Source organism: Oncorhynchus tshawytscha, linkage group LG03, assembly GCF_018296145.1.
Source record: "Oncorhynchus tshawytscha isolate Ot180627B linkage group LG03, Otsh_v2.0, whole genome shotgun sequence".
Taxonomy (NCBI): Eukaryota; Metazoa; Chordata; class Actinopteri; order Salmoniformes; family Salmonidae; genus Oncorhynchus; species Oncorhynchus tshawytscha.
In genome coordinates, this window is record NC_056431.1 from 44,226,974 (window position 1) to 44,252,442 (window position 25,469).

The following is a 25,469-nucleotide window of genomic DNA, read 5'->3' on the forward strand; positions in this document are numbered from 1 at the left end:
CTCTTGTAACGCACAGCTTTGAGATTGCCTGCAATGACAACAAGCTCAGTCCGATGATGCTGTGACACACCTCCCCAGACCATGACGGACACTCCTCCTCCAAATCGATCCCGCTCCAGAGTACAGGCCTCGGTGTAATGCTCATTCCTTAGACGATAAACGTGAATCTGACCATCACCCCCGGTGAGACAAAACCGCGACTCGTCAGTGAAGAGCACTTTTTTTCAGTCCAGCGACGGTGGGTTTGTGCCCATAGGCGACGTTGTTGCCGGTGATGTAAGGGAGGTCTTCACCAGACAACAGGCCTACAAGCCCTCAGTCCAGCCTCTCTGTCTATTGCGGACAGTCTGAGCACTGATGGAGGGATTGTGCGTTCCTGGTGTAACTCGAGCAGTTGTTGTTGCCATCCTGTACCTGTGTGATGTTCGGATGTACCGATCCTGTGCAGATGTTGTTACACGTGTTCTGCAACTGCGAGGACGATCAGCTGTCCGTCCTGTCTCCCTGTAGCGCTACCTTAGGCGTCTCACAGTACGGACATTGCAATTTATTGCCCTGGCCACACCTGCAGTACTCAGGCCTCTTTGCAGCATGCATAAAGCATATTCATGCATATTCTTTCTTTAGTTTTTTTTCAGAGTCCGTGGAAAGGCCTCTTTAGTGTCCTAAGTTTTCATAACTGTGACCTTAATTGCCTACCGTCTGTAAGCTGTTAGTGTCTTAACGACCGTTCCACAGGTCCATGTTCATTAATTGTTAATGGTTCATTGAATAAGCATGGTAAACAGTGTTTAAACCCTTTACAATGAAGATCTGTGAAGTTATTTGGATTTATATATTTGGATATATATATTTTTTGGAATTATCTTTGAAAGACAGGGTAATAAAGACAGGGTAATAAAAAAGGGACATTTTTTTTGTTGTTGCTGAGTTTAGTTCAGGAGGAAATCGTCGCCTTTGCAGCCTGAGTGGAGAATGTTTTAAGTACGAACCGGTCCACAGTACGAACCGGTCCACAGGGGATACGAGTGTATTACCGGCTGCATACAATACGGTTGGATTGTAAGATGCAACCATCAATACTAGATCAATATCGACATCTGCCTGCGTTTGGGCTATCAGTCTCTCTACATTCTCCCTCCACAGCCTATTGTTTAGCTACGCCCACGTGCAGCTTGCATTGGACTTTGATAGGACATCAGGGTCTTGATTGTGTCTACTGAAAAGCGGATGGATGATGGACATCTGTGTGATCCACAGAGGCAGACCCTTTGTATGCGGCTCATTGAGTCCTCCTCCTCCTCTGTAAATCTCCTGTTGGCTTTGGACTGATGGGCTTCTGGGCCACAGTCTGCTTCCCAAACGACACCCTATTTCCTATAAACTGCACATCCTGGTCAAAAGTAGTGCACTACATAGACAATAGGGTGCCATTTGTGACTCCGCCTCTGTCAAAATGCTGACCGCCGGTTATACTAGCAGACTAATCCACCATGCTTACAGTACCATAGTTCTGAGGGGATGATGTAATGTAGTGCAGCCTCCATGTTAACTACCATTTTGGGGGATGGTCTACTCTGCAGGATTTGCTACAGTACTATTCAGTCGGAAATGTATTTATTCATTTTCAAAAACTTAACATCCAGATAACAACCACTTGTAGTCATTAGGAATGGCATGTCATTTCATAATAAAACATAACAGTACAATGATTTATGATGACATAATGATCTATTGTGTGTGTCCAGGATGTGGAGGCCAACACATAATAAAACATAACAACAGTACAATGATTTATGATGACATAATGATCAATTGTGTGTGTCCAGGATGTGGAGGCCAACACGGTGCGTTTGAAAGAGCATTATCAGGATGTTCTGGTCCTGGAGAAGAGCCCCAGCAGCCAGGCCTCCACCCATGGCTCCACCACCACCACCTCCTCACACTATAAGTACTGAGCTAACTCTCTATCTGTCTCACCCAGTCATCCCCTCACAATATGATTGAACTGCTTTCTGTAGCAGCACTGTTCAGTAGAGGTAGAGTTCACTAGGAAGTTAAAGGGGACTGTGGGTGTGTGAGATGCTCTCTCCTGTTGGGAGGGTCATGTGTGTGATAATGTCTCTTGACGTTAGATTCATAACAGGGAGTGAGGTTAGTGTGAGAGACTCTTGAAAATTTGCGCAAAGTGAGTGTAAAAAGTGGGTGAGTTTGTGAGCTACCCTCGGCTAAAGAGTGTATAGTAGTGCGGATCTGGTTGCCGGGGTTAGAAGTTCTATTGTAAAGCCAAGATTGAGGCTACAAGGCTGCAGACGTCTGTTAGCTACTAGCTAGTCTTAATGGCAGCTGCTGTCAGTGACCGCGGCTGCAGTAATGGAGAGAGACACATTAATGGTAATGACTGAGAGATGGGCTCCCGGGGAGAAGGCAGGCCGCGCGGGTCACAATCACTCTGCCAGAGTAGGCCTCTAATCAACTACAGCGCCAGTCACATATGAAGAGTGTGAGGGTGTCAAGCTCCTCTCCTTCCCCTGTGGAGTGCCTGGCACACACCACCAGTGTCCCAAACGGCATCCTTTTCCCTACTTTATTTTTACCAGGGCCCTATGGGGAATAGGGTCCCATTTGGGACAGACACGCCTCGTCCTCTCTCTCCCCTTACCTAGCCAATCACAACAAGCCTGGCTGTAGCGTGTTGATTCTTATGGTCGAGTGGTGGTCTCTTCCTGTGCTTTACCTATGGAGAGGCTTCCACACCCTTTCTCACCCAACCATCCTCCTAAAACCTACAGCAGTTGTTTGAGGATTGTTATCTAATGTAGTAATCACAGCCAGGTATTCAGAGGACACAGGTCATTGAAGTGTGGCATAGGAACAGCAGTGAGCACAAGCAGTAAACTTGTCTTGATTAATGAAGTAGGTGATTGATTGACACTGGCATTCCAGATACACTGTGATGTCCGGGACACCGGAGAAGATTCTGGAGCACTTTCTGGAAATGATGCGACTGGACTCTCACCTTAACGAATCAGGTAGAGTAGTAGTGCACTCTGTCACTCCAATAACATTTCTCGCCACTGTGGACCATTGTATTTCTGTGTAAGGACCATTTTTTTTAAGAACAAATTCTTATTTTCAATGACAAATATTTCAACCCTATGTGATATTTTTTTAAATTAATATATATATATATATATATTTTTTTTTAAAGCTGCGGTCTTATTGGCTCTTAACCAACCATGCTATTTTGTTAGTTTTTTCGCGTTGTTCGTAACTTGTTTTGTTCATAATGTTGCTGCTACTGTCTCTTATGACCAAAAAGAGCTTCAGGACATCAAAGAAGCGATTACTCACCTCAAATTGGACGAGGAGTTTTTCTTCAATGAGTCGGACGAGAGGGATATACTACGGACACCCGACCAGGCCCAGATCCCCGTGATTCGCAGGAAAAGATAACTTAGGTTTTTGCAGAAAGAGATCAGGATGCCTTGTGAGGATCAGGCGGCGAGTGGCTAATCTGCCCTTGCCTTCCGTTCTGCTAGCTAACGTTCAATCGCTGGAAAATGAATGGGACGAACTGAAAGCACAGATCCTACCAACGGGACATTAAAAACTGTAATATCTTATGTTTCACCGAGTCATGGCTGAACGATGACATTACTAACATACAACTGACGGGTTATACTCACTATCGGCAGGACAGAATGGGGCGGGAGCCTGTGCATATTTGTATACAAGAACTGGTGCACAATATCTAAGGAAGTCTCAGGGTTTTGCTCACCTGAGGTAGAGTATCTCATGATAAGCTGTAGACCACACTATCTACCTAGAGAGTTTTCATCTGTATTTTTCATAGCTGTCTACATACCACCACAGACCGAGGCTGGCACTAAAACCTCACTCAATGAGCTGTATTCCGCCATAAGCAAACAGGAAATTGCTCATCCAGAGGCGGCGTTCCTAGTGGCCGGGGACTTTAATGCAGGGAAACTTAAATCAGTTTTACCTAATTTCTGTCAGAAAGTTAAATGTGCAACCAGATGGGGAAAAAATTCTAGACCACTCCACACACAGAGACACTTACAAAGCTCTCTCTCGCCCTCCATTTGGCAAATCTGACCATAACTCTATCCTCCTGATTCCTGCTTACAAGCAAAGATTAAAGCAGGAAGCACCAGGGATTCGGTCTATAAAAAAGTGGTCAGATGAAGCAGATGTTAAACTATATGACTGTTTTGCTATCACAGACTGGAATATGTTCCGGTTCCGATGGCATTGAGGAGTACACCACATCAGTCACTGGCTTTATCAATAAGTGCATCGAGGACGTCGTCCCCACAGTGACTGTGCGTACATACCCCAACCAGAAGCCATGGATTACAGGCAACATTCACACTGAGCTAAAGGGTAGAGCTGCCGCTTTCAAGAAATCCCGCTATGCCCTCTGATAAACTATCAAATAGGCAAAGCGTCAGTACAGGCCTAAGATTGAATCGTACTACACCGGCTCCGATGCTCGTCAGCTGTGGCAGGGTTTGCAAACTATTACAGACTACAAAGGGAAGCACAGCCGAGAGCTGCCCAGTGACACGAGCCTACCAGATGAGCTAAATAACGTTTATACTCGCCTTGAGGCAAGCAACACTGAACCATGCATGAGAGCATCAGCTGTTCCGGACAATTGTGTGATAACGCTCTCTGCAGCCGATGTGAGTAAGACTCACGTCTGTAGCCATGAAATACTTTGAAAGGCTGGTCATGACTCACATCAATACCATTATCCCAGAAACTCTAGACCCACTACAATTTGCATACTGCACCAACAGATCCACAGATGATGCAGTCAGTATTGTACTCCACACTGCCCTTTCCCACCTGGACAAAAGGAACACCTATCTGAGAATGCTATTCATTGACTACAGCTCAGCGTTCAACACCATAGTGCCCTCAAAGCTCATCAATAAGCTAAGGACCCTGGGACTAAACACCTCCCTCTGTAACTGAATCCTGGACTTACTGACGGGCTGCTCCCAGGTGGTAAGGGTAGGTAACAACACATCTGCCATGCTGATCATCAACACGGGGGGCCCCTCTGGGGTGCGTGTGCTCAGTCCCTCCCGTACTCCCTGTTCACTCATGACTGCACAGCCAGGCACGACTCCAACACCATCATTAAGTTTGCCGATGACACAACTGTGGTAGGCCTAATCCCTGACAACGATGAGACAGCCTATAGGGAGGAGGTCAGAGACCTGGCCGTGTGGTGCAAGGACAGCAACTTCTCCCTCAATGTGATGAAGACAAAGGGAGATTATTGTGGACTACAGGAAAAGGAGGACTGAGCACGCCCCCATTCTCATCAACGTGACTGCAGTGGAGCAGGTTGAGAGCTCGGCATCCACATCATCACCAACAACCTAACATGGTCCAAGCACACCACGACAGTCGGGAAGAGGGCACGACAAAACCTATTCCCCCTCAGGAGACTGAAAAGATTTGGCATGGGTCCTCAGATCCTCAAAAGTTTCTACAGCTGCACCATTGAGAACATCCTGACTGGTTGCATCACTGCCTGGTATGGCAACTGCTCGGCCTCCGACCGCAAGGCACTACAGAGGGTAGTGCGTACGGCCCAGTACATCACCAGTGCCAAGCTTCCTGCCATCCAGGACCTCTATACCAGGTGGTGTCAGAGGAAGGCCCTAAAAATTGTCAGACTCCAGCCACCCTAATCATAGACTGTTTTCACTGCTACCACACAGCAAGCGGTACCGGAGTCCAAGTCTAGGTCCAAGAGGCTTCGAAACATCTTCTACCCCAGAGCCATAAGATTCCTGAACAGCTAATCAAATGGCTACCCAGACTATATGCATTGCTCCCTCACCCCTCTTTACACCACTGCTACTCTCTGTTGTCATCTATGCATAGTCACTTTAATAACTCTACCTACATGTACATACTACCTCAACTAACCGGTGGTGCCCCGCCCCCGCACATTGACACATTGACTCTGTATTGGTACCCCCTGCTATTGTTATTTACTGCTGCTCTTTAATTATTTCTTATTCTTATCTCTTACTTTTTGGGGAATTTTATTAACTGCATTGTTGGTTAAGGACTTGTAGACCTTACAGTGAAGTGCTTACTTACATCTGTTGTATTTGGCGCATGTGACAAATAAGATTTGATTTGACTGTAATGTAGATTGTGTTGTGTTCGTCATGGCTGTTGTGCTTAGATTGTCTCCTCTGTATCATCAGAGAGAGAGAGAGAGAGAGAGTGAGCATCCGGCCTCCATGCTGCTGCTGACCTGTTTGTTCATGTTTATAATTAGCAGCGCATCACAGGGCTGATCTAATTACGCTTGAACTCCTGGCTGCTTTCATGTCCCAGCCGTCTGCGGCGACAGAGCCAGCAGCCATGTGTGATCAGGCCTGTAGTACTGTCAGCCTGCTGGCCTGGTCTGGCATCCTTTCATCTGACATCACAGGTGCCCCCCTCTCTCTCTCTCTCTCTCTCTCTCTCTCTCTCTCTCTCTGTCTGTTTTCTGCTCTCTCTCTCACGTTTTCTCTCTCTCTTTTTCTCTGTCACTCTCTCTCTCTGTCTGCCCAGATCCAGCTCTGGACGACTTTGTGCTCATGCACTGCGTCTTCATCCCTAACAGTCAGCTGTGTCCGGTGCTCATGGCCCAATATCCTTTCAGTCTCTGAAAATAGCAAATAATTACTGTATGTTTTTGTGTGTATTTCTACTGATGAGAATCAGTATCCCTTCTATGTATTAAAAATTGCAGAGTAGGATCTAGGACCCGGTCCACCCTGTCCAAATAATCGTATTCATTGTGACTTAAATTGCTACATGGATCCTGAATCAGAACCTCTACTCTGAGACGCTTGCTACAAACGGCCCCTGGACTAGATGTGAGTCAGTGAAGATGATGTAGCACAGACGTGTTTCTGTCCTTAACTGCCCTGCACCTACCATGCTGAGGCATCCCAGGGCTCAGAACAGGAGCGTCTTGACTATACCCTGAACAACAAGAGGAGGGTAATCAGGCTGGTGCTGCAGTGGGCCTCAGTACATGGAGACCACCTGCAGGAGGAGGATGCCTCCGTCGCCTTCCTAGAGGTCAGTGGATGCATACCAAGTCCCACCCTATTCCCTATATAGGGCATAGGGCCCTGGTCAAAACGAGTGCCCTATGAAGAGAATAGGTTGCCATTGCAGAGTTAACCAGTGTCTTCCTCACAAACCTTTATTAATAGGCACTCTTATTCAGCTTGTTGCTTAAAAATATACTGTTTGCTGTAATAGTATTAGCGATTTGTCATTTGATAATCCAAATTAGTTTGGGCTCATTAATCTCTCCTCATTGAGAGTGTGTTGTGTGCTCCAGGAGTTCTTTGTGTCTGTATCTGATGATGCCAGGGTGATTCCTGCTCTGAAAGATCAACTCCCAGAGTTAGAGAAGATCGTTAAAAACAAGTAAGTGTGTGAATGTATTGTTACTGCGTTGTACTTATCTTTAGTGTCCCCGGCTTTAGCATGATGTAATCTTACTTTGTTTGCCTTCTCAGCTCTGATGACGCCAGATCCTCTCAACAAAAGGTATGTCACCCAGCTATGACCCAAGCACTGCAGTCATGTTCTGTGCTTTTGTTTTCATTGGCAGCCCGAGCTACATTTCCCCAAGCTACATCCTACTCCCACCCATGGTTTGTTGTCATGTCGTTGAACCAACACACTTCTGAACCACTTCTGTCTGTCCTGTTCTGTTCTAGCACAAAATCCTGTTGAGGCAGTTCAGCATGGGGGATGAGAAGCTGCAGAAACGACAGGCCATCAAGAGTAATGATGAGAGTAAGTATGGCATAGTGCAGGGTTTTCCAACTGGCCAAAAATATATCATATTTGACTAAAACAATAATTTCAAACCTTTGTTTATATTGTTTGATGATCACGTGTCTCTCTAATATGCGTGGAGATACTTGGGAACAGATTTCCCAAATTAAAATCACTTTGAGTTGATTTCTTGGTGTTTTTACAGTCTTTTATGTCCTACAATGAAAATTCAAAAATATATATATACTGTGTGTATATGTATGTATGTGTGTGAAAGCATGCAGGATATGCGTTAGACGAGAGCTAGCTATATGCTATAGAAAAGCACAGTTTAGCAGTCATGAGCCTTTTGGCCTTGCAGCCAGGAGTGACACACAGTGTTTTCTAATCTGTTTTGAATCTCTACCATGACACGGCTGATGCGCTTGGCCTCTGATCTGTCTTCCCAGTACCCATCCTTCAACCCTAAATGTTAAGGGACCTGCATTGTGCTCTGTGCTCTCTCCCCATGCAGTCCTGTTCAAAGTGTACTGCAGCGACCACACCTACACCACCATCCGGGTCCCCATGGCCGCCTCGGTCAGCGAGGTCATCAGCGCAGTGGCCGACAAGCTGGGGTCAGCGGAGGACCTTCTCCTGGTCAACCTCAGTTCGGCCGGAGGTGAAAAGGGCCACAGCTATACGCTAATCAAACGATGGTGGTTGACAGTCTTTCCACACATGGCCTGCTATTTACAGATGCTATGAAGCTCATTAATCAGGCCTGATTTACTAGAAATGATTGGGTGCTGGTGCTGGATTGGTCTGTTTCAGTTACGGTGTATGCTCAGTATAGGGACAGGAGGGGAGGGCCATGGCCTGCAGCATAGGGAAAAGGTCGGGGCAATATTGCTGCAAGCTTGCTTCAACTCATAAGATTCTACACCGGCATGTTTCCGCCACCGGCTGGGACTTGCTGTATGGATATTCCAGTGTCTCTGCCAGGGTGTACTGATCCACCTCTTTCTCTGGCCTATTGTTTGACCGGTGCTTCACCCATACCAAGTAGTAATATAAAGCCCTGAAGCACTGCTCCTTTGTCTCTGAGACCCTAATCATATTGGCCACAAGTCTGTTATTTACTAGCATTTGTTTTGCTGCTAAGAATCTGGGCCCAGTTCTCTGCTGAGGATTCAGAGGAAGATGGATGCCCCCGTCTGTCATGATCAATGCAATATTGCCAGTTCTAATGCTATCATGAGTGCATCCTCTTCATAGTATTTATGACCATTTTCTTTGATAATAAAGTTAGAGGACGACTCTGGGTAAAAGTGACGAGGCAATCAGGATTGAAAATTAACATAGTTGCAGCAGTGTATGTGAAGAGTGGGAAAGTGTGTTGTGTGTGTGTGTGTGGCATCAATATGCATATGTATGTGTTTTGTGAGTCCGGTGAACGTGTGTAGAGTCAGTGGAAGAGAGTCGGTGCAAAAAAGGTTCCATGCAAATAGTCCGGGTAGCCATTTGATGAACTATTCAGCAGTATTATGTCTTGGGGGTAGCTGCCAAGCAGTTTCCATACCAAGCGATGATGCAGCCAGTCAAGATGCTCTCAGTGGTGCAGCTGTAAAACTTTTTGAGGATCTGAGGGCCCAATTCTTTTCAGAAGAGGTGTTGTCGTGCCTTCTTCACGACTGTGTTGGTTAGTGTGGACCATGTTAATTCCTTAGTGATGTGGACACCGAGGAACTTGAAGCTCTCGACACGCTCCATTACAGTCGTGTCGTTGTGGACACTGCGGTACCCCCGTGTTCATGGTTAATGTGGCAGATGTGTTGTTAAATACTCTCCAAACCAGGGGGCAGCCCGTCAGGAAGTCCAGGATCCAATTGCAGAGGGAGGTGTTTAGTCCCAGGGTCCTGAGCTTATTAATGTGCTTAGATGGGCACTATGATGTTGAACACTGAGCTGTAGTCAATGAACAGCATTCTCGCAAAGGCGTTCCTTTTATCCAGGTGGGAAAGGGCAGTGCAATAGAGAGTGCGTAATCTGTGGATCTGTTGGGGCGGTATGCGAATTGGAGTGGGTGCAAGGTGTTTAGGATGATGGTGTTGATGTGAGCTATTGACCAGCCTTTCAAAGCATTTCATGGCTACAGATGTGAGTGCTACGGGGCGATAGTCATTTAGACAGGCTATGTTGACGTTCTTGGGCACAGTGACTATGGTGGTCTGCTTAAAACATATTGGTATTACAGTCTCGGACAGGGAGAGATTTAAAATGTCAGTGAAGACACTTGCCAGTTGGTCAGCGCATGCCAGTAATACACGTCCTGGTAATCCATCTGGACTTGCAGCCTTGTGAATGTTGAAGTTTCCCTGCATTAAAGTCCCCGGCTACTAGGAGCGCCGCCTCTGGCTGAGCGTTTTCTTGTTTGCTTACGGCAGAATACAGCTCGTTCAATGCTGTCTTAGAGCCAGCCTCTGACTGTGGTGGTATGTAAACAGCTACGATGAATACAGATGAAAACTCTCTCAGTAGGTAGTGTGGTCTACAGCTTATCATGAGGTACTCTACCTTAGGCGAGCAATAACTCAAGACTTCCTTAGATATCGTGCACCAGCTATTATTTACAAAAATATTATAGTCCACCGCCCGTTGTCTTACCAGACGCCGCTGTTTTATCCTGCCCTTACATCATATAACCAGCCAGCTTTATGTTAATATTGTCATCGTTCAGCCACGACTCCGTGAAGCATAAGATGTAACAGTTTTTAATGTCCCGCTGAAAGTTTAATCTTCTGCGTAACTCATCGATTTTATTCTCCAAGGATTGCATGCTTGCTAGCAGAATGGAGGGAAGTGGGGGTTTATTCGATAGCCTATGAATTCTCAGAAGGCAGCCCGCCCTTCGGCCCCTCTTTCTCCGCCTCCTCTTCACGCAGATCACGGGGATCGAGGCCTGTTCCCGAGGAAGCAGTATATCCTTCGCGTCGGGCTCGTCAGAGTCGTGAAAGGAAAAAAAGGATTCTACCAAGCCGTGGTTAGTAATTGCCGTCCTTATGTCTAGAAGTTATTTCCGGTCATAAGAGATGGTAGCGGCAACATTATGTACAAAATATGTAAAAACAATAAGTTACAAACAACGCAAATAAATAAACAAAAAACACAATTTGCTGGGGGAACGCAAACGTCTGCTCCGGCGCCATCTTACACCTGTAGCACTCACGTCTGTAGCCATGAAGTGCTTTGAAAGGCTGGTCATGGCTCACATAAGCACCCTCATCCCAGAAACCCTAGACCACTCCAATTTGCATACCGCCCCAACAGATCCACAGATGATGCAATCTTTATTGCACTTCACACTACCCTTTCCCACCTGGACAAAAGGAACACCTATGTGAGAATGCTATTCATTGACTACAGCTCAGCGTTCAATGCCATAGTGCCCTCAAAGCTCATCAATAAGCTAAGGACCCTGGGACCAAACACCTCCCTCTGCAACTGGATCCTGGACTTCCTGACCGGCCACCCCCAGGTGGTAAGGGTAGGTAACAACATCCGCCACGCTGATCCTCAACACAGGGGCCCCTCAGGGGTGCGTGCTCAGTCCACTCCTGTAATCCCTGTTCACTCATGACTGCACGGCCAGGCACCACTCCAACACCATCATTAAGTTTGCCGAAGACACAACAGTGGTAGGCCTGATCACCAACAAAGATGAGACAGCCTATAGGGAGGAGGTCAAAGACGTGGCTGTGTGGTGCCAGGACAACAACCTCTCCCTCAACGTGATGAAGACAAAGGAGATGATTGTGGACTACAGGAAAAAGAGGACCAAGCACGCCCCCTTTCTCATCGACGGGGCTGCAGTGGAGCAGGATGAGAGTTCCTTGGTGTCCACATCACCAACAAACTAACATGGTCCAAGCACACCAAGACAGCCGTGAAGAGGGCACGATGAAATATATTCCCCCTCAGGAGACTGAAAAGATTTGGCATGGGTCCTCAGATCCTCAAAAGTTTATACAGCTGCACCATCGAGAACATCAGGACTGGTTGCATCACTGCCTGGTACGGCAACTGCTCGGCCTCCGACCGCAAGACACTACAGAGGGGAGTGCGTACGGCCCAGTACATCCCTGGGGCCAAGCTTCCTGCCATCCTGGACCTCTATACCAAGCGGTGTCAGAGAAAGGCCATACCCCAGAGCCATAAGATTCCTGAACAGCTAATCAAATGGCTACCCAGACTATTTGCATTGCTCCCTCACCCCTCTTTACACCACTGCTACTCTCTGTTGTCATCTATGCATAGTCACTTTAATAACTCTACCTACATGTACATACTACCTCAACTAACCGGTGCCCCCGCCCATTGACTCTGTAGTCTCGCTATTGTTATTTTGATGTTACTTTTATCTCTTATTCTTATCCGTAGTTTTTTAAACTGCATTGTCTGTTAGGGGCTCATAAGTAAGCATTTCACTGTTGTATTTGGCCCATGTGGCTAATAAGATTTGGTTTGAATTGGTCGGGAGCCCGTAAAACGGTCGATATCCACTGCAGCGCCATCTTTTCCTTACCCTTGTTATGCGACTTCAGAACAGACCATAATAATATGCTAATATACTGTATTTAATAGGATCATGTTTTAATTATTGCTCGTTTGTTGTTTTCCCTCAGATAAAGTGGTGCTAAAACCCAACGATATTTCCGTCTTCTCCACACTCAGCATCAACGGCCGTCTATTTGTCTGTCCCAGGGATCAACTGGATTCATTGGTGTGTAAATACCCCCCAGAAAAACATATTGCCCAACAAATTAACAATGCAGAAAAACAAGCATTCAGACCCACCCAACTAATTCCCAGAGGTTTTCCTACAAGCTACATCTCATGCAACTGTTACTATGAAGCATGTTGCGTCTCATGTTGTGTTTCTCTAATGGAATATATTTGTTTTAATTGACTGAAATATGTTCACTGGCCTGAGGCTACTGTTGCAATTCGACTTGTTATAGTTGTATAACTGTCATTGTAGCTATCAAAACAGTCCTGTATTTCATATCAGTGTGAATTGTATGATGAAGAATGATATACCGACAACTGTAAATTATACAGTATATTACATTTGCGCAATATTTCAGATGCCCTTACCAGAGCAGGAAGGACCCTCCACAGGCTCCCTGGGCAGCTTTGAGTTGATGAGCTCTAAAGACCTGGCCTACCAGATGACTCTCTACGACTGGGAACTCTTCCACTGTGTACATGAGGTGCCTCAGACCAATGACGAATTAGGAATGACTTGATTCTATGGTGCGACCTAAATGGCACCCTATTCCCTATACATGTTTCTTGCACTACTTTCAACCCCTGCCCTATGGGGAATAGTGTGCCATTCTGGGTGCAGGCTATGTCTTCCTACACTATTTGGCTATCCCCATAGGAGGTAGAACCGTTTTTGGTTCCAGGTAGAACCCTTTTGGGACACTCTGAAGAAAGCGTTTTGGATTCCATGTAAAACCATCTACCTGGAAACAAAAAGGTTTCTTCAGAAGGTTCTAGATGGCAACTATTAACTATTAAACCAATATAGTGATACATTATAATGGAAACTATCAGGGACACGGTCATTGACTTTCTCTCTTGCCCTGTACTACAGCATGAGCTGATCTACTATACATTTGGGAGGAAGAACTTCAAGAAGACTACGGCCAACATGGACCTGTTCCTCAGGAGGTTCAATGAGATTCAGCTGTGGGTGATCACGGAGATCTGTCTGTGTGCTCAGCTCAGCAAGCGTGTTCAGCTGCTCAAGAAGTTCATCAAGATCGCTGCCCAGTGAGTGGCCCTTGCCTTGTCGCTCTCTCTCTCATGCATGCACATTTGCGCGCACATGGTCTCCCCTGACTGCAGAGCTGTAGTAGTAGAATTGCATACCTGTGTCACTTAGCTGTAGGGTACAGTCAACCCTCCCAATCAATCCCTAAAGGAAAAGTGTTGACGTTCAATACTCTCCAAACCAGGGGGCAGCCCGTCAGGAAGTCCAGGATCCAATTGCAGAGGGAGGTGTTTAGTCCCAGGGTCCTGAGCTTATTGATGTGCTTAGATGGGCACTATGATGTTGAACACTGAGCTGTAGTCAATGAACAGCATTCTCGCATAGGCGTTCCTTTTATCCAGGTGGGAAAGGGCAGTGCAATAGAGAGTGCGTAATCTGTGGATCTGTTGGGGCGGTATGCGATGTCAAGATTAACAAATGTGTGAATGGTTGAATGTACGGTGCATTCGGTAAGTATTCAGACCCCTTGACTTTTTCCACATTTTGTTACGTTACAGCCTTATTCTAAAGTTGATTAAATAGTTTTGTTTTCCCTTATCATTCTACACACAATACCACATAATGACAAAGCAAAAATAGCTTTTTAGAAATGTTGGCAAATGTATTAAATCTTTAACTGAAATATTGCATTTTCATAAGTATTCTGACCCTTTACTCAGTACTTTATTGAGGCACCTTTGGCAATGATTACAGCCTCAACTTGTCTTGGTTATGACGCTACACGCTTGGCAGATGTGTATTTGGGCAGTTTCTCCCATTCTTCTCTGCAGAACCTCTCAAACTCTGTCAGGTTGGATGGGGACCTTTGCTGCTCAGCTATTTTCAGGTTTCTCCAGAGATGGCTTCGGGTTCAATGCAGGAGTGGCTTTGGGTTCAAGTCCGGGGTCTGACTGGAGGCTCAAGGACATTCAGAGACTTGTCCCGAAGCCACTCTTGCATTGTCTTGGCTGTGTGCTTTGGGTCGTTGTCCTGTTAGAAGGTGAACCTTCGCCGCAGTCTGAACCTTCTCCAGCGCGCTCAGGACATTTCATCAAGGATGTATCTGTACTTTGCTACATTCATCTTTCCCTCGATCCTGACTAGTCTCCCAGGCCCTGCTGCTGAAAAACATCCCCACAGCATGATGCTGCCACAACCATGCTTCACCGTAGGGATGGTGTCAGGTTTCCTCCAGATGTGACACTTGGCATTCAGGCCAAAGAGTTCAATCTCTTCATCAGACCAGAGAAACGTGTTTCTCATGGTCGGAGTGCGCTTTACGTGCCTTTTGACAAATTCCAAGCGGGCTGTCATGTGCCTTTTACTGAGGAGTGTCTTCCATTTGGCCACTCTACCATAAAGGCCTGATTGATGGAGTGCTGCAGAGATGGTTGTCCTTCTGGAAGGTTCTTCCATCTCCACAGAGGAACTCTGGAGCTCTGTCAGAGTGACCATTTGTTGTGAGAATTATGTTCTCAATGTTCATAAACAGAACTTCAATTAACTACTCAGTCTGCAACCCAGAATTTGTAAGATACTGGTTGAAATGAAAACAGACAGAGGCCCAGCCTACAATAGTCGAACGTTCTGAAGTCCACAAAGACATCCATTTTATAGCGGCGCACATACTTCCACACAAACAGTAGATATCATACGCATATACACACGAACAGTAGGTATCCTACACACATAGTGTATCAATACCCAACCGACAAAGATTAGGGACCGTGAGAAGCACTCCCTGTCCTCCTTCAAGATTAGGGAGTACTCACTGCCCTCTCCCAAATCTCTGAGGCGCCTAGCAAGGTTGGCACCGAATTTAATTGAATTGAATTTATCACAGGTGGACTCCAATCAAGTTGTAGAAACATCTCAAGTATGATCAATGGAAACAGGATGCACCTAAGCTCTGAATACTTTCCGAATGACCTGTGCATGTATCATTTTGGTAATGACAAGTGTTTCCTTCATGACCCACTGTGATGACTTAAATTAGTCACACGTAACATGTTACCTGATACTGATACATCTCTGGACTACTTTCTCTCTGTAACAGCTGTAAGGAGTATAAGAACCTCAACTCCTTCTTCGCTATTATCATGGGCATGAGTAACCCAGCCGTGAGCAGACTGAGTCAGACATGGGAGGTGGGTGTCTGTCTGTCTGTCTCACTGTGTGTCTGTCTGTCTCACTGTGTGTCTGTCTGTCTCACTGTGTGTCTGTCTGTCTCACTGTGTGTCTGTCTGTCTCACTGTGTGTCTGTCTGTCTCACTGTGTGTCTGTCTGTCTCACTGTGTGTCTGTCTGTCTCACTGTGTGTCTGTCTGTCTCACTGTGTGTCTGTCTGTCTCACTGTGTGTGTGTCTGTCTGTCTCACTGTGTGTGTGTCTGTCTGTCTCACTGTGTGTGTGTCTGTCTGTCTCACTGTGTGTGTGTCTGTCTGTCTCACTGTGTGTGTGTCTGTCTGTCTGTCTCACTGTGTGTCTGTCTGTCTGTCTCACTGTGTGTCTGTCTGTCTGTCTCACTGTGTGTCTGTCTGTCTGTCTCACTGTGTGTCTGTCTGTCTGTCTCACTGTGTGTCTGTCTGTCTGTCTCACTGTGTGTCTGTCTGTCTGTCTCACTGTGTGTCTGTCTGTCTGTCTCACGGTGTGTCTGTCTGTCTGTCTCACTGTGTGCCTGTCTGTCTCACTGTGTGTCTGTCTGTCTCTCTGTGTGTCTGTCTGTCTCTCTGTGTGTCTGTCTCACTGCGTCTGTCTGTCTCACTGCGTCTGTCTGTCTCACTGTGTCTGTGTGTCTGTCTGTCACTGTGTGTCTGTCACTGTGTCCGTCTTGTCTGTCTGACATTGTGCATCTGTCTGTCCAACAACACTCAAATGTGTTTAGCATCTGCCCAAGAATATGATTTCAACTGTCTGTTAACTTTCACTGTTACTTGTGTTGACAGAAACTACCCAGCAAATTTAAGAAGTTTTACAGTGAATTTGAAAGCTTAATGGTGAGGACCCTAAACTATTTTTAGTCCCATATCAACCATTCATCCACTCACATAGTCTCTAGCCTTGCTTTCTAAAGCTCCAATTTATTCAAATATTTAATTGAAACATCACATTCTTGCATGGTCATTTGTCATCTAACAATGTATGTATGGAGCTGCACCACCCTTGGCTGTGACTGTGATGTGCCCACTTAACATGGTTGTGGCAGATCTCAGAACAGTGTGAGTATTTCCACAGGACCCGTCCAGGAACCACCGGGCGTATCGGCTCACTGTGGCCAAGCTGGACCCGCCCATCATTCCCTTCATGCCGCTGCTGATCAAAGGTCAGTGCAGCCCAACACAGCTCTCTCCCACCGTCTACATGACCCTCCATGTTGTTTTACCCAACACAGCTCTCTCCCACCGTCTACATGACCCTCCATGTTGTTTTACCCAACACAGCTCTCCCACCGTCTACATGACCCTCCATGTTGTTTTACCCAACACAGCTCTCCCACCGTCTACATGACCCTCCATGTTGTTTTACCCAACACAGCTCTTTCACCGTCTACATGACCCTCCATGTTGTTTTACCCAACACAGCTCTCTCCCACCGTCTACATGACCCTCCATGTTGTTTTACCCAACACAGCTCTCTCCCACCGTCTACATGACCCTCCATGTTGTTTTACCCAACACAGCTCTCTCACCGTCAACACGACCCTCCATGTTGTTTTACCCAACACAGCTCTCTCCCACCGTCTACATGACCCTCCATGTTGTTTTACCCAACACAGCTCTCCCCCACCGTCTACATGACCCTCCATGTTGTTTTACCCAACACAGCTCTCTCACCGTCTACATGACCCTCCATGTTGTTTTACCCAACACAGTCCTCACTGTTTCTTGTGTGAAGAAGTTATTATCAGCAATGTTTTGATCTCTTTTTGGAGTGTCAGCCTGGGACACAGTGTAACTAGCTTCTATATTGTTTGCTCTTGTCAATTCCAATCCTTATTCTTTTGTCTATGTTCTATGTGTGCAATCATATTGCTATTATCTCTCCAGACATGACTTTCACTCATGATGGAAACAAGACGTTCATTGACAGTTTGGTCAATTTTGAGAAAATGGTAAGGCCCTCCCCTGAGGATATTGATTTTGACATGATATTATATTGGAAGTCTAAATTCATCATGGTAACATCTATTTGTGTTTTTTTTGTTTTTCAGCGAATGATCGCTAACACAGTGAGAATAGTGAGATACTGCAGAAGTCTGCCATTCAGTAAGTAAACATAGCCATCTTTAAGTCTTCACTTGACTGGGAAGGTTTCTAAGTGCTTGGGGCATACAGGACACGGTTTATAAGGAAGGTGGTATTTCGCTTTCCCATCGTCTCTCAGGTGCAGAACCATCTCAGACCAGTAAGAACCACCTGGACGTGAGAAGCTATGTGCGCCAGCTGACTGTGATTGACAACCAGAGAACACTATCTCAGTTCTCCCACAGACTGGAACCACGCAGGACCTGAAGCTTGGACGTACACTGGACAGACACGGGACATGTCACATGCTGCTGCTCTACTGCCAACAATAAGCTTGCTTTATATGTTGTACCAGTACACACACATATCCACTTTGCTACGTGGAACTTCACATTATTATACATGCAGTATAGTCAAGTAAGCTACAGCTGCAGAGTTCATCAGCTCCACCTTCAACTATATTTCAAATGTCAGTATCATTTGTGCTGCTTGTTTTCCTTTGTGTATCGTTTTCGTTTTTGTTATCAATGGGCAGCAGTCACTCTGCTTTAAATTTCACCGAGTATTTTCAAATTCATCTCATTCTCATGTCCCTGAAGCTCTATTTAATTCTTTGAAGTCACCAGCCCCACGAAAAGGACACAATCTATAAAGCGAATTATCGTTTGGAAATAATCGTCCATTTGATTGTTGTACAATGATCTGTGAGGTTTATGTTAAACGGATAACTTTTCCAGGTGGGAACATTGGCTCTTACTTCACTCTCTAACCTCCTAAATTCCAAATCCTGATATTCAGATGTTGTTTCCAATCTTTTTTCTAAATCAGATTTGATGCTTTTTATTACACATGTACAATGTGTTCATATATCTATTATGGCCTCAGCATGCAATGGTTTGTGATGTTGGGCTGGGATGTACAGTATGTGAGCACATTCCTCTTTGAAAGTCTCTAAGGTAACCGTTTTCTGCATTTTAGCCATGTGTATTCTGTAAATATTAAAAATGAATTCGATGTATCTGCTGTCCATTTAATTGTTCATTGATTATTTTGATAATTAGTTAATATAATAACTAATTATGAGCTGAGCTGAAAAAATATTTACAGTAGCCTGAAATAATATTTCAAATCAACTTTTATGCTGTCATAGTATTATCTTTTGATAATAGGAAAACGAATTCGATTCCCTGTAGGTGTTGGTTGTTATAACAGATTGCTGCTTCATTTTAATGGTGTCGTTGGAGGTGTACCGGTTTTACCCATTGAGTGGCGCTGTTGTCGTCAGAATTTGTGAAGCTCTTTGAAAAATGTTGGGATACTTCCCTGGTTTTAATGTCTATGGCTATTTCTCTATAGCGTTCAGCACTCAGCCCAAGTCAAGGAAGAAGTTGTGTAACTAGAAATCCCGGTGTGGGGAAATCCTAAACGTCACGCCCGGTTTCCAGGAAAGTGGGTTCTTTACAGTAGTTCTATGTTTACCTGCAGAAGTTAAGCTACCCATTGGATCTGTCAAACTGAATGTTTCTAGTATTTGTTGGAAAATTCAAAGGTAGGCTATGTACTAATATCGCATTATGTTTAAGTGAGTAGGCTTACACGCCGTTACATGTTTTCAATTACATACTTTTTTGAAAGTTGTGAATAACAAATTCCATTGTTTTACAGTTGTCCGTTTGGCAAAAGCTTTGGTCTCATGCGTGTCATCGCAACATGCGTGTCATCGAGGAAATTGGTATTCTTGCCTTTAAACTCCTGTTGATCCTGAGCTGCTGAAGTGTCTTAATCTTGCAAAATTATATTTAACACAATTTACACTAGTCTATACATATTTTGTGTGTGGTGTATGTATGCAGTCTAAACTGCATACATACAAATATACAATTTCCTGGTTGAATTATTTACCGTAAATGCCTGGAGACATTTTGATTATGTAAGTAACAGCAGTGAGACTTCTATTTAGTTTTGCTTCGGGTGGTAGTTTAAACTCTGGAGCTGAAGTTTGAACTTCCTGATGGGGGACAGTATGTAATCATATCCGCCACCGGGATGATATGAATGGGTCAAGCAGACGAGGTTAACTCCATACATTTGGATTATTTCTGCTACATTTTTACATGTTCATCTGTAGAGCTCTGGCAGGTATCCACTTGCCTGTATATGTTCACATGGGTATTGGTCCATAATTTTAGTGTCTGGGGCAGAGTGTTGACTTTCCAGTGAGGACAGGCAAAAACGAGCTCCAATAACCCTGTAACCCTTCGTGCTTAAGTGTCTACAGAAAATGTCGGAGCTGCTCATGTACTGAAAAGATTGGTGTGAAGCTAAGTATAGCATCAATAGTCGTAAATCAGTAGAGAGAATTGGCTCCCCTCTGTGACAATGGAGGCATTTCCTGCTGGGCTGGATAGCAATCCTGATTTAGGTCCAGGTAACAGCCTCTTAAAAGCCATAATTGCTGAGCAGTAAATGGGAAACTTCTGAACAATATCCGAGCTACAATTTCCTGTAATGAAGGGATTCTTTCTTTACAAGATGCACTTAGGTTGATATTTAAAAACAAAGGGAAGTGTGCGTTAATTGTTGTCTGTGGGCAAAAAGTTGGTTTGGTGTTCCCTCTACCTATTATCGCACTTTCATTTATATACATTAGGAAGACATGGTCCCTGTTCTTTGAATATAGAATTAGAGGTGTGTAGCACCTTTTGGGTTTGTTTTTAAAACAAGTGTGTAGTGATAGTGTGTCATGAAAAGTTTGCAGTGATTCATGGGAGACTAGAGGATGCAATCCCTTTAAGAGCTCTGCTGTGTCTAGCTTTGTAGCCTTACTTGTACTGTACAGACCACTCTAGACTCTACTGGAACAGTCGGTGACTTTGGCCATGCATATTTTGTGCTTAGTGATCACAGTAGAGGGAGAATGCATGCCAGGGATGCCATCCATAGTCCTTATACAAGCAGAAGATCCTGGGACCCTCACTTAGTGCTTACTGGTGACTGTGTGGCGTAGGTCTGGGACAGGCGGGCTCGTTGAATGTCCCGTAAGTCACTGGCTGAGATCAGGGATATCACGGTGCCACTCCGGGCAGACATAGCCAATGACACAGAGGCCTCCCGGGGGTACTGTTAGCAGCACATCCAGCTTCCCAGTCACACACTCTAATGGTGTGCTCAAGTGTACAGCTGCTCTCAGTTGTCACTGGTGCAGGACTTTTACTTTGAGGAATCAGAGTTTTTTTGGGGGGGACAAGCCTATGACAGATTTGAGCATCGGTTCTTAACTGCTTTTTAGTGAGCTCTGTGCTTATTTTTCCTCCTCCGCTATCTCCTTCCCTGTGGTCCTCCAGACAGACGTTAGGTTGGGGCTGAGTGTTATTATGAGATGTTGCCTCTCAGTGCCTCCTTCGTGCAAATCAAGTTTGATGACATCCACTTCTACGAGAACTGCGGCGGCGGCAGCTTCGGGAGCGTGTACCGAGCCAGGTGGATCCCTCAGGACAAAGAGGTGGCGGTGAAAAAGCTGCTCAAGATCGAAAATGAGGTAGGAGTCCTAATTGCTGAGGCTTTTCATATACTTTTTAATTGTCGGTGTAGTAATCATTTTAATTGCTACCCCGTTTAGTGGGTTGTGGTGACTTTTGGTACCCATCAGTCATAGTCATTATACTCCCCCTCGCTTTGTGCACAGAATTTCACATGCTGTATGCTTTAAAGAACGACTATTGCCAAATGAGGGATCATATTAGGCCCAATTAAAGAATGGATGATTCTGATTCTGGAGATTTCTTGTAAGTGACAAAAATACATCTGATGTATACTACATGACCAAAAGTATGTGGACACCTGAGGTTGGGCACTGATGTTGGGCGATTAGGTCTGGCTCAGTCGGTATTCCAATTCATCCCAAAGGTGTTTGATGGGGTTGAGGTCAGGGCTCTGTGCAGGCCAGTCAAGTTCTTCCACACCGATCTCGACAAACCATTTCTGTATGGACCTCGCTTTGTGCATGGGAGCATTGTCATGCTGAAACAGGAAAGGGCCTTCCTCAAACTGTTGCCACAAAGTTGGAAGCACAGAATCGTCTAGAATGTCATTGTAAGCTGTAGCCTTAAGATTAAGGGGCCTGGACTGAACCATGAAAGACAGCCCCAGACCATTATTCCTCCTCCACCAAACTTTACAGTGTTCACTATGTATTGGGCCAGGTAGCGTTGTCCTGGCATCCGCCAAACCCAGATGGTGAAGTGTGATTCATCACTCCAGAGAAGGCTTTCCACAACTCCAGAGTCCAATGGCGGCGAGTTTCACACCACCCCAGCTCACGCTTGCCATTGCGCATGGTGATCTTAGGCTTGTGTGGTGCTGCTCGACCATGGAAACCCATTTCATGAAGCTTCCGACGAACAGTTCCTGTGCTGACATTGCTTCCAGAAGCAGTTTGGAACTCTGTAGTGAGAGTTGCAACTGAGGACAGATGATTTTTACGCACTACGAGCTTCAGCCCTCATCGGTCTCGTTCTGTGAGCTTGTGTGGCCTACCACTTTTCAGCTGAGCCGTTGTTGCTCCTAGACATTTCCTCTTCACAATAACAGCACCTACAGTTGACGGGGCAGCTCTAGCAGGGCAGAAATTTGTCAAACTGATTTGTTGGTAAGGTGGCATACTATGACTCTGCCACGTTGAAAGTCACTGAGCTCTTCAGTAAGGCCATTCTACTGCCAATGTTTGTCTATGGAGATTGCATGGCTCTGTGATTTTATACACCTGTCAGCAACGGGCTGAAATAGCCGAATCCACTAATTTGAAGGGGTGTCCACATACTTTTGTATATATGGTGTACCTTTTCATACTTATTCTATTTAATATGCCTATTTTGGGGCATGCAGAAATATTCTCACTGATATCCTACAGTGCCTTAAAGTATTCATACCCCAGTGATTTATTCCACATATTGTAATATTTCAGCCTGAATTCAAAATGTATTAAATATTTTAAAAATTCACCCATCTACACACATTACCCCATAATGACAAAGTGAATACATGTTTTCAGACATGTTTGCAAATAAATTGAAAATGAAATACAAATAAATGTACATAAGTATTCACACACCTTAGTCAATACATGTTAGAATCACCTTTTGCAGTGATTACAGCTGTGAGTCTTTCCGGGTTATTCTCTAAGAGTTTTTAACATCTGGATTGTCCAATATTTGCCCATTTATTCTTTTCAAAATTCTTCAAGCTCTGTCAAATTGAATGGAGATCATTGCTAGACAACTATTTTCAGTCGCCATAGATTTTCAAACCGATTTGAGTCAGAACTGTAACTCGGCCAGTCAGCAACATTCACTGTCTTCTTGGTAAGCAACTACAGTGTAGATTTGGCTTTGTGTTTTAGGTTATTGTCCTGCTGAAAGGTGAATTCCTCTCCGTGTCTGGTGGAAAGCAGACTGAACCAGGTTTTCCTGTAGGATTTTGCCTGTGCTTAGCTCCATTCCATGTCTTTTTTTTATCCTGAAAACCTCCCCAGTCCTTAACAATTACAAGCATACCCATAACATGATGGAGCCACCACAATGCTTGAAAATATGGTGATTGGTACTCGGTAATGTGTTGTATTGGATTTGCCCTAAACATAACACTTTGAATTCAGGACAAAAAGTGAATCGCTTCATTTTCTTTGCCACATTTTTTGCAGAATTACTTTAATGCCTTGTTGCAATCAGGATACATATTTTGGAATATTTTTTTATTCTGTACAGGCTTCCTTCTTATCACTCTGTCAATTAGGTTTGTATTGTGGAGTAACTACAATGTTGTTGATCCAGCCTCAAAGCCATTAAACTCTAACTGTTTTAAAGTCATCATTAGCCTCATGGTAAAATCTCTGAGCGGTTTCCTTCCTCTCCGGCAACTGAGTTAGGAAGGACACCTGTATCTTTGTAGTTACTGGTTTGAGTGATACACCAATCAAAGTGAAATTAATAACTTCACCATGCTCAAAGGGATATTCAACGTCTGCTTTTTATTTTTTTACCCATCTACCAATAGGTGCCCTTCTTTTTGAGGCATTGGAAAACCTCCCTGCTCAATTTAATCCATTTTAAATTCCGACTGTAACACAACAACATTTGGAAAAAGTCGAGGGGTGTGAATACTTTCTGAAGGCATTGTATATTCAGTCTATTTTGTTTGTGAATTCTATGTTTGCTGGTGTGTCCCCCTGTTCAGGCTGAAATCCTCAGTGTACTAAGCCATCGGAACATCATTCAGTTTTATGGGGCGATCCTTGAAGCACCCAACTATGGAATCGTCACTGGTAAGTCTCGACAACCCTAATCTTGCTAGTTTGCCATGCAATAGTAACCACAGCTATTATCTCCTCAGGAGATTCAGACCATGTTTATATCTATCATGTTAATGGAAAACCAACAAACACCATCTGTTCATACTTGTTTCACAGCTATTTTGTTTGCTTAGAACTGAATGGTGCTGTGGTCTATATTAACACATTAGTTAGTAGATGGCTTTATGGTTCAGTAAGATTACATGTTGCTGGCTTTTTGTTAATGTTAGCGACTGAGATGTTTTTAGAGTTCATACCATGTGACAGTCCTCACCCTGTGGTATGAGAAACCCCTCCCTGCGCATATTCTGAGTATCACATCACATGGCAGTCATTGGCCGGCTCAATACTCCCATGGTTAGGATGTAAGCTATGAGTGGTGAATGAGTGGTGAATGACACTGCCGTTGATAGAAATAGTGCTCACTAGGTATCTATTTACTGTATTAAGTTATACTTTGTGGATTTTCACCTTTCATCTCTTGTCTGCAGCCTTGCCTCAGACATGATTCTATCTTTGTTCTCTATAACTTGTTTTATTGGGCAAGCTTGAAGGACAATAACACTCAAAAACACTATCTTGGTATTTGTTTCATGAACACATTTTTTCAAGATCTAGAACTTTCAAAATACAGAAAGTGATGATGTGTCCAAACTCTGTGTTTTGAAAGCTATATATTTTGAAAACTTGATTGCTGACACGAAAAACATGTTGGGACTGTATCAACAGTGGACTAATGAAACAAACAAAAGTGGTATTTTTAAGTTTTTCCTTTCCTCTGTTTATGTCTTATAATACAGTCATATTTGCCCTTTAGTCGCTACGAGGCAGTAATGTTCAAATCGTTCAGTGTTCTCCGACTTTACATTTCACAACCTCCAGCCAGTGTTACATGGGTGCGAGAGATGGGGTTGGCTCAGTGTTTCCGTTGCAGTCGTTTTGCTGTGGCTCTGCTCCATGGCAAAACCATTGCTGCCTCGCCAAAAAAAATAAGGAACATAAAACAATATTTCTGCCGAAGCACACTTTGAAGATAATAGAACAGCCCCTTTCCTCTGCAAACAAAAGGAGTAATGAATAGAAAAATCAGACTACCCCATAGTAGAGTAGTTTATCTATTTACCTTGTTGTTGTGTGTTCTATGCTAGATAAATATTAATCTCGAGGTGCATTCAAGTTACGAGTGCCATAGGGATGGAAACATGCATTCTGACAAGCAGTCAATGCACAACAATTATT

The 25,469-nt window shown here is 44.6% G+C and overlaps 2 protein-coding genes across 8 annotated transcripts in view; both read left to right on the forward strand.

Annotated features, from left to right (window-relative positions):
- Positions 1 to 18,902, forward strand: part of LOC112224179 (rap guanine nucleotide exchange factor 4) — a 48,807-nt gene extending 29,905 nt beyond the window's left edge. For all 6 annotated transcript variants that reach the window (XM_042317084.1, XM_042317091.1, XM_042317095.1 and 3 more), the window contains 17 exons: positions 1,830 to 1,951; positions 2,947 to 3,032; positions 6,613 to 6,691; positions 6,978 to 7,128; positions 7,397 to 7,485; positions 7,578 to 7,608; positions 7,782 to 7,860; positions 8,357 to 8,503; positions 12,507 to 12,604; positions 12,969 to 13,094; positions 13,484 to 13,662; positions 15,699 to 15,789; positions 16,586 to 16,636; positions 16,875 to 16,962; positions 17,687 to 17,751; positions 17,851 to 17,905; positions 18,024 to 18,902. In XM_042317084.1, coding sequence (XP_042173018.1) covers positions 1,830 to 1,951; positions 2,947 to 3,032; positions 6,613 to 6,691; positions 6,978 to 7,128; positions 7,397 to 7,485; positions 7,578 to 7,608; positions 7,782 to 7,860; positions 8,357 to 8,503; positions 12,507 to 12,604; positions 12,969 to 13,094; positions 13,484 to 13,662; positions 15,699 to 15,789; positions 16,586 to 16,636; positions 16,875 to 16,962; positions 17,687 to 17,751; positions 17,851 to 17,905; positions 18,024 to 18,151 — 1,665 coding nt within the window. In that variant the 3' untranslated portion in view covers positions 18,152 to 18,902. The remainder of the gene's footprint in view (positions 1 to 1,829; positions 1,952 to 2,946; positions 3,033 to 6,612; positions 6,692 to 6,977; positions 7,129 to 7,396; positions 7,486 to 7,577; positions 7,609 to 7,781; positions 7,861 to 8,356; positions 8,504 to 12,506; positions 12,605 to 12,968; positions 13,095 to 13,483; positions 13,663 to 15,698; positions 15,790 to 16,585; positions 16,637 to 16,874; positions 16,963 to 17,686; positions 17,752 to 17,850; positions 17,906 to 18,023) is intronic.
- Positions 18,903 to 19,207: 305 nt separating this feature from the next.
- The window catches only part of zak (sterile alpha motif and leucine zipper containing kinase AZK), a 57,201-nt gene continuing 50,939 nt past the window's right edge, over positions 19,208 to 25,469 (forward strand). For both annotated transcript variants that reach the window (XM_024405260.2, XM_024405273.2), the window contains exons 1-3: positions 19,208 to 19,433; positions 21,229 to 21,422; positions 24,116 to 24,203. In XM_024405260.2, coding sequence (XP_024261028.1) covers positions 21,264 to 21,422; positions 24,116 to 24,203 — 247 coding nt within the window. In that variant the 5' untranslated portion in view covers positions 19,208 to 19,433; positions 21,229 to 21,263. The remainder of the gene's footprint in view (positions 19,434 to 21,228; positions 21,423 to 24,115; positions 24,204 to 25,469) is intronic.